Below are 9,454 nucleotides of genomic sequence, written 5' to 3' on the forward strand. Positions count from 1 at the left end.
AATATTTATTTTTGTAAGCAAAGTTTGATGTTTGGTAAGGGGGGTCAACTCAAAATATAGGCCGCCAGGTCAAATCTTACAAAAACAATATCACTCCAAATGCCAGAGTTTTGGTTCAATAATGATGAAACTTGACCTGGATGTCTGTCTGGACCATATCTAGGTCAAGTTTGATGTTTGGTAAAGATTGAATGAACTGACTCCTCTCAGGTGAGCAAACTAGGGCCATCTTGGCCCTCTTGTTTACGAAACACTTTCAGATAATTACCAGGGTAGCTGATTTTCGGAATGTGAATATACCTATTCACCCAGATGAAGTGTGAATTCTGTTCTGGTCCATTGATTTTTGGCAATGTTATGGGCCTTGGACTTACAATTTCCAATAAAATACATGTAGCTGCTGTGCAGCTTCAAAGTGTTGTAGGGGGCATTGTGTTTCACAAACACAGGTCTTGTTTCCAATTTTTGCCTTTATTGGAATTTAAGAACTGAAAAGACATCTTTTTTACTGTAAATGATGTAAAAATAAATAAATTAATATCTAAATGCTTGATTTATTTGAAAGTTTATCTTTAATTTTAAAATATATACTCAATTGTTTTATGTTACTCAACTGTACTAGCCTTTTGTTAAAACTTAAGGCCAACCAATTCATCTGTAACTACAATTACATTTACCCCTATACATTTTGTGCATTTACCTTTAAAAATGCTGATTTAAGTGGGCATTTACTTATTTGACACTGTACTGAGAGATTTATGTGAAGCTCTGATATATTTGATACATTTTAACAGATTAACATTTCAGTTTTCATACAACTCCTCCAACTTTGTACAGAAGACCTTTGATGAAGGTTCTACGTCTGTGTTGCATATTCAGTACAATTCCAGCTGTGGGCCCATTTCCATAGAAACGATATCCAACAGAGGACATGAAGACATTGATAAAGTAGAGGAACGTACAGGAGTCAATTGCAAAGTATGATGTTGTAAGGTGTAACAGATATGTCATGCTTGAATAGACTTGCTGATTATTGGTGTGTTTAAAATCTATTAAATGTAAGTATATATAGTCAATTGCAAAGTAGTTTTTTCATGTCAGATAAGATGATGAGCACATTGTTGTTTCTTCATGTGAGTTAGGCAAGTGAGCGAACTGTTTTGTGTTTCCCACAGTTCCGTAACGGAGCCAAGTCTTCCTATCCCTGCCTGATCGAGTGTCAGACCAGCATGGAGCTGGCCAGTGCAGTGTTCCTCATGGACGCCTACACACACAATGCCCTGCCAGGGGAGGGCCAGGGCAGGGAGGTAGGAACAAACAAATAGTCATTGTGTCAACCTGTCCCTACCTTTTCAAAATCATGACACTTAAGTTTGAGTAACAATATTAGAAATTCATTTTTGTGACATCTCTTTTTATCAGCCTAGCTCATATGGTATAATTTCTGTTTAAAAATAAAGTAAACATAAAGAAAAGACAAGTTAAAGATAGCCTAGCAATGATAAATACTTTTCATACCATTACCTAGATATGAGAATTATTAGGTGTTCCTTATATGTTGTTTTAAGAAGTAAAATCACCCATTTAATATTATTTTAAAGAGGTTTTACTTCAATTTGTTTATAGAGAACTTATTCATTTCCAGGTGTTACATTTACACCCAGTGCTTGTTCCCTACAAAGTTTCTGTATGTCACAATGGGTCAAAGGTCAGACAGATCCAGGAAGTGGTGACATACATTTGTCGTGAATTCCGCAAGGTGGGGCTAAGTGTCCTTCATAATCGAGATGAGACAAATAGCTTAACTGCACAGGTCATCAGGTACGATAGGTTTGGGTAATGCAGTTTTAAGGGGCATAGTTCTGATGAAAGTTTATGATGTTTATGACTCTAAAACTTGTCTGGGTGTAAGAAATTTTATGTTAATAACACTGATTTTTTTTTGGTGTAAGACATTCTATGTTAATGACACTAAAACTTGTTTGTGTGTAAGACATTTTATGTGTAAAAAATGCATAAAATAAATGTTAGAGTGAAAAATACTGTAAAATCATATATATGTGTTGGAATGAAATTTTGTGGTTTAAAAAAGCAACATCACTACTGTGAATACGGTAACAAACTCTAGTAACCTTGAAGAACAGGTAGCCTGTTATAATGAAAGATCTTCTTGTGTTTACAGGAATGATGAAATGGGTGTCCCATACACTGTTCTTGTGTCAGATGAGACTATAGACACAGGGAATATAGGGCTTCGCAATAGAGACACAAGCATTCAGGTAAGTGATATTTGTTGATTTACTTCCTCCATTAGCCTTTATTTTTAATGCTCCCTCAAAATTTATTTTGGGGGGAGCATATAATCGCTGCTTCGTCTGTCCGTCCGTGTGTCCGTCCGTGCACAATTTTTGTCCGGGCTTTTTTTCAGCAACTAATGACCGGAATTCAATGAAACTTTATGGGGAGCTTCACTACCAAGAGGACATGTGCATATTATCAGCGGGTTCTGGTCAGATGATTTTTTAGCTCATCTATTTTTTGAAAAAAAATTATGAGCTATTGTCATCACCTTGGCGTTGGCGTCCGGTAAAGTTTTGCTTTTAGGTACACTTTTCTCATAAAGTATCAATGCTATTGCTTTCATACTTGCAACACTTACTAACTATCATAAGGGGACTGTGCAGGCAAAGTTATGTAACTCTGACTGGCATTTTGACCGAATTATGGGCCCTTTATACTTGAAAATTTGGTTAAGTTTTGTGTTTAGGTCCACTTTTTTCCTAAAGTATCAAAGCCATTGCTTTCATACTTGCAACACTTACTAACTAGCGTAAGAGGACTGTGCAGGCAAAGTTATGTAACTCTGAATGGCATTTTGACAGAATTATGTGCCCTTTTTATAATTAGAAAATTGAAAATTTGGTTAAGTTTTGTGTTTAGGTCCATTTTTTTCCTAAAGTATCAAAGCCATTGCTTTCATACTTGCAACACTTACTAATCATCGTATGGGGACTGTGCAGGCAAAGTTATGTAACTCTGACTGGCATTTTGACGGAATTATGGGCCCTTTATACTTGAAAATTTTGATAAGTTTTGTGTTTTGGTCCACTTTACCCATAAATTATCATAGATATTGCTTTCATACTTGGAACACTTGCAAACTATCATAAGGGGACAGTAAAGGACAAGTTGCATAACTCTGGTTGTCATTTTTACCGAATTATGGCCCTTTTTTGACTTAGTAACTTTGAATATATCGTTACATTTTGTGTTTAGATTCACTTTACTTCTAAAGTATCAAGGCTATTGCTTTCAAACTTTAAATACACTCATGCTATCATGAGGGTACTGTACCTGGCAAGTTGAATTTTACCTTGATCTTTGAATGACCTTGACTCTCAAGGTCAAATTATTAAATTTTGCTAAAATTGCCATAACTTCTTTATTTATGATTAGATTCAATTGATACTTTGACAAAAAAAATCTTACCTGACATACCACAATTGACTCCGTCCAAACCATCCCACAAGCCCTCCCGAATCCCCCCCCCATTCCCTCCTCAATCCCCCCCCCTTTTTTTTTTTTAAATGAAAGATCATCTAATAAATGACCACCACACCCTCACACTATACCCCCCCCCACCCCCCACCCCAACCAATAATTTTTATGCCCCCGATAGGGTGGCATATAGCAGTTGAACTGTCCGTCAGTATGTCAGTCAGTCCGAAAAAAACTTTAACATTTGCCATAACTTTTTCACTTTTAAAGATAGCAACTTGATATTTGGCATGCATGTGTATCTCATGGAGCTGCAAATTTTGAGTGGTGAAAGGTAAAGGTCATCCTTTAAGGTCAAATGTCAAATTTATGGTGTCTGTCCGTCCGAAAACTTTAACATTGGCCATAACTTTTTTAATATTGAAGATAGCAACTTGATATTTGGCATGCATGTGTATCTCATGGAGCTGAACATTTTGAGTGGTGAAAGGTGAAGGTGAAGGTCATCATTCAAGGTCAAATGTCAAATATGGCGTCTGTCCGTCCGAAAACTTTAACATTGGCCATAACTTTTTTAATATTGAAGATAGCAACTTGATATTTGGCATGCATGTGTATCTCATGAAGCTGCACATTTTGAGTGGTGGAAGTACAAGGTCAAGCTCATCCATCAAGGTCATCCTTCAAGGTCAAAAAAATAATAATTCAAAGCGGCGTTCTCATGAAGCTGCACATTTTGAGTGGTGGAAGTTCAAGGTCATCCGTCAAGGTCAAGGTCATCCTTCAAGGTCAAAGGTCAAAAAACTAATAAAAAATTTCAAAGCGGAATTATCATGAAGCTGCACATTTTGAGTGGTGGAAGTTCAAGGTCAAGGTCATTCTTCAAGGTCAAGGTCATCCTTTAAGGTCAAAGGTAAAAAAAAGATTCAAAGCGGCGTTATCATGAAGCTGCAAATTTTGAGTGGTGTAGGTTCAAGGTCAAGGTCATCCTTCAAGGTCAAGGTCATCCTTCAAGGTCAAAGGTCAAACAAAATATTAAAAAAATCAAAGCAGCGTTATCATGAAGCTGCAAGCTTTGAGTGGTGGAAGTTGTAGGTCAAGGTCATCCTTCAAGGTCAATTTTTTTTAAATAAAAATTCAAAGCGGCGTTCTCATGAAGCTGCACATTTTGAGTGGTGGAAGTTCAAGGTCAAGGTCATCCTTCAATGTCAAGGTCATCCTTCAAGGTCAAAGGTCAATTATAAAAAAAAATAAATTAAAAGCAGTGTTCTCATGAAGCTGCACATTTTGAGTGGTGGAAGTTCAAGTTCAAGGTCATTATTCAAGGTCAAGGTCATTCTTCAAGGTCAAAGGTCAAAATAAATAAATTTCAAAGCGGCGTTATCATGAAGCTGCACATTTTGAGTGGTGGACGTTCAAGGTCATCCTTCAAGGTCAAGGTCATCCTTCAAGGTCAAAGGTCAAAAAAATAATATTTCAAAGCGGCCTTCTCATAAAGCTGCACATTTTGAGTGGTGGAAGTTAAAGGTCAAGGTCATCCTTCAAGGTCAAAGGTAAAAAAAATAATAAATAAAAAATCAAAGCGGCGCAATAGGGGGCATTGTGTTTCTGACAAACACATCTCTTGATTTTTTTCAAACGTGGTTAAAAAACAAAAATATTTTTTTATTATTTTATTTTTGAAATACTGTTTAACCATCCCACCCAAGAACCCCCCCCCCCCCGAATTTTTTTTTAAATTATTTTTTGCATTTTTTTTGTTGCATTTTTGGAAGATAATGTAATAAATGACCACACCCCAACACTTTACACCCCTTTCCACTCCACCCCTCCATCCTTTGTGATTGAAATTGAGATAGGTCCCTACACCTTTAAAAAGAAAATAGATGAGCGGTCTGCACCCGCAAGGCAGTGCTCTTGTTCTTAGAGTTATGGCCCTTTGAAATTTTTGAAATTTTCCATTAACTGTACATATAGTGCCATTCTTGTCCGGGCTATTTCTCAGCAACTAATGACCGGAATTCAATGAAACTTTATGGGAAGCTTCACTACCAAGGAGATGTGCATATTATCAGCGGGTTCTGGTAAGATGATTTTTCACAGAGTTATGGCCCTTTGACATTTTCTTTAAAAAAATTCTTGTCACCCCAACTACTGTGCCCTCAAGACGTTTCCTTTTATCTGAATATATTGTGCAATATTGTGACAAAAAAATTTTGGGGGCAGCATCACCCGTCTCCGACAGATTCTTGTTTAACAAAGTTATAAAGTGTATAGTTTGATTTGCACTTCATGTATGTTTCTCAGGTATAATAAAAATAATACAAATAATTACCGTAATTACTCAAATAATTATTTATATTCTGGTTCAAAAATTTAGATACGGAAAATAATCAAAAATTACAGGTGTCCGAATTCCAAAAATTAAATGTCCAAAAATTATAATTATATTGAAATAAAATCAAAGAATCGATGCACAATAGTGTTTCTACTATAAGATAAAAACAACTTCACAGCTTTGAGTACTTTCCTAAAATGATACAGAACAAAAAAGTAAAACATTATACATACTGCTTCCTTAACTGGAAGATATCTTTTAAAATTGATTGTTTTCTACCAGTATACATGGTTATTTACCCAATTACGCAAATGTTATGGTTCATTGCCCTCAGGCATGCGTCTCCCAGGTTTTATGACCTTAATCCGTTTGTAAAACTCCATGATCAAAGTGTCCCAAGATAAGCGAATACAATGACAGAGTCATTAATGATATACGAAAATGGGCATGTCCGAAAAATAATTATGTTGGCCAAAAAAGGGGTTGTACGAAAACTTAGAGTGTCAGAAAACTTGGAGTAATTAAGGTATTCACCTACAAAGTTTGCTAGGGTATATGAGAGTCACTCTGTCAGAGTATGGATGCCAAATAAAATGTTAAAAGTTCATGTAGAAAGGATCATCATTTATTAAGTGATTTCATGTAAACTTGTAATATGATGTCACCATTAAGTGAATATTTGCAAGACACAATTTTCACTTCCAGTGATCCATTTAATTCTTAGTTCTGTACCCTGAATTTTAGTCACAGGATTGGTTGTATTGTCTTAGACAAAGGCATTGATAACCTCTATGGTAAGGCTTTAGTTACCAAATATGTTTGTGATAAGGCTTTAGTTACCAAATATGTATGTTGTTTTGGGGGTATTTGTAGGGGGCATATAACATACTGTGATAAGTTTTCTTACTGGAATTATAAAGCTTTTCTTTTCCACCCAATATATGATTCACAATTTGTTAATATTAACCTCCATCATATAGCATTGTGTTTCTGTCTATTATTTATAATAAGTGTTATTCAAGCATTCAAAACAAAGTTATATTTATACCCTCACAAACAAAGTTTGGGGGGGTATATAGGAGTGAGCTTTTCGGTCGCTCGGTCGGTCTGTCGGTCGGTCAGTCGGTCTGTATTAAGTGTCCGCTCTCTAATTTAAGTTGTTTCCATCCAATCTTCATTAAACTTGGTCAGATGTTGTATCTAGATGATGTTTAGGTCAAGTTCAAATAAGGGTCATGCCGGGTCAAAAATGAGGTCATGGGGTCACTTAGTGCATTTTAAACATTGACCATAGTGTCTGTTCTCTAATTCAAGTAGTTTTCATCAGAGCTTCACAAAACTTTGTCAGAAGTTATATCTAGATGATGTGTAGGTCAAGTTCGAACATGGGCCATGCCAGATCAAAAACTAGGTCATGGGGTCACTAAGTGTGTTTTAAACACTAAGCATGGTGTCCGCCCTCTAATTCAAGTAGTTTTCATCAAAGCTTCACCAAACTTAGTCAGAAGTTGTATCTAGATGATGTGTAGGTCAAGTTCGAACATGGGCAATGCTGGGTCAAAAACTAGGTCATGGGGTCACTTAGTGCGTTTTAAACATTAAGCATGGTTTCAGTTGTTTTTTGTGAAGACAACATGCAAACTATTCTGTGTCAATGAGGAATGTGGGGCTATTCGTCACGTATGTGACAAAGCTCTAGTTTGTTTTTGTTAGTAATAATTATAATGTTTGAAAGTAATTTGTTTTATTATTCTTTGCTAATAATCTGTTTACTTCTATTTCAGGAGACTGTTCCTATCGGGAAGTTAACAGAATATCTCCTGAAACATGTACACTATTAAACGTCATAGAGGCGTCCTGAAATCTGTCATAGAGAGGGCCTCTGTAATTTGTTATAGAGGGGATCCCTGCAATCTGTCTAAGAGGGGGTCCTTGTAATCTGTCATAGATAGGGTCCAAATAATCTGTCATAGAGAGGGCCTCTGTAATTTGTTAAAGAGGGGATCCCTGCAATATGTCATAGAGGGGGTCCTTGTAATCTGTCATAGATAGGGTCCAAATAATCCGTAATTTTTCATAGAGAGGGTCCCTGTTATCTGTCATAGAGAGGGTTTATGTTATCTGTAAAAGAGACGGTCCCTGTAATCTGTCATAGAGATGGTCCCTGTAATCTGTCATAGAGGGGGTCCCTATAATCTGTCATAAAGAGGGTCCATGTAATCTGTCATACAGAGGGTCCCTGTAATCTGTCATACAGAGGGTCTCTGTAATCTGTTATAAAGAGGGTACATGCTATCTGTTATAGACAGGGTCTCTGTAATCTGTTATATAGAGGGTGCATGTTATCTGTTATAGACAGGGTCCCTGTAATCTGTCATACAGAGGGTCTCTGTAATCTGTTATATAGAGGGTGCATGTTATCTGTTATAGACAGGGTCTCTGTAATCTGTCATAGGGAGGGTCTCGGTATCAGTCAAAGAGAGGGTCTCTGTAATCTGTTATAGAGGGGGTCCTTGCCGTAGTGATAAAACTCCTAAGGCTCATAGTCAGTACCTGTCAGAAAAAAAGACACCTGACTTTATTTCACCTCACATCAGCAGCCCAAAATGTTTCGTAGTGTACAGATTTCAATGCCAAGAATTTTTGGAATCAAATGTGAAGTGTTTGTTAGAATACTGAATACTGAGCATGCAAAATACAAATTTATCTTACCAAATACAGGTATAAAATGTTTATACATGTTATCAAGTATAAATAGCTTTGACGTCAAACATTCTACATTTTTATGTCCCCCACCACTATAGTGGGGGACATATTGTTTTTGCTCTGTCTGTTGGTTTGTGTGTTTGTTTGTTTGCCCCAACTTTAACATTTGCAATAACTTTTGCAATATTCAAGATAGCAACTTGATATTTGGCATGCATGTGTATCTCATGCAGCTGCACATTTTTAGTGGTGACAGGTCAAGGTCATCCTTCAAGGTCAAATATATGGGTCAAAATGAATACTTTTACAATATTGAAGATAGCAACTTGATATTTGGCATGCATGTGTATCTCATGGAGCTGCACATTTTGAGTGGTGAAAGGTCAAGGTCATCCTTCAAGGTCAAATATATAGCTTCAAAGCTGCGCAAAAGGGGACATAGTGTTTCTGACAAACACATATCTTGTTATTAAATGTTAATACCTTAAGTTTACATGAAAACAGAACATCAATGGAATCAATCAAACAGAATGTTAATGATTGGCTGGTATCTTTTGTTTTTATTAGCTCACCTGAGCAGAATGTGCTGATGGTTAGCATTTGTGATTAATCTATGTCCGTCATGCATTGTGCGGCGTCAACATTGCCTTGTGTACAATTTGGCGTTTATGCCTATGTCTATACAGGTTCGGTTTTTGCCTTTTTATACTATTCAACACTTTTGGAAATCGCCTAGTTAAATTATAAAATATATTTAACTTGCAAGCAAGACAGAGCAGTTATATTCATATTAAATGTAATTATGTACTTATCTTAAATGTAATTATATACTTATCTTAGGAAAATCAAATATACATTTAATTCTACTGCTACATTTGTAATGAGCATATGTCTACATGTGTAAGCATTACT

The 9,454-nt window shown here is 36.2% G+C and overlaps 1 protein-coding gene across 1 annotated transcript in view; it reads left to right on the top strand.

Annotated features, from left to right (window-relative positions):
* The window catches only part of LOC127868665 (DNA polymerase subunit gamma-2, mitochondrial-like), a 34,230-nt gene extending 25,389 nt beyond the window's left edge, over positions 1-8,841 (top strand). The window contains exons 6-10 of the mRNA XM_052410603.1: positions 808-978; positions 1,176-1,307; positions 1,646-1,821; positions 2,183-2,279; positions 7,621-8,841. Of these exons, the coding sequence (XP_052266563.1) occupies positions 808-978; positions 1,176-1,307; positions 1,646-1,821; positions 2,183-2,279; positions 7,621-7,677 (633 nt within the window). The 3' untranslated portion in view covers positions 7,678-8,841. The remainder of the gene's footprint in view (positions 1-807; positions 979-1,175; positions 1,308-1,645; positions 1,822-2,182; positions 2,280-7,620) is intronic.
* Positions 8,842-9,454: the final 613 nt, after the last annotated feature.

Source organism: Dreissena polymorpha, chromosome 2, assembly GCF_020536995.1.
Source record: "Dreissena polymorpha isolate Duluth1 chromosome 2, UMN_Dpol_1.0, whole genome shotgun sequence".
NCBI lineage: Eukaryota > Metazoa > Mollusca > Bivalvia > Myida > Dreissenidae > Dreissena > Dreissena polymorpha.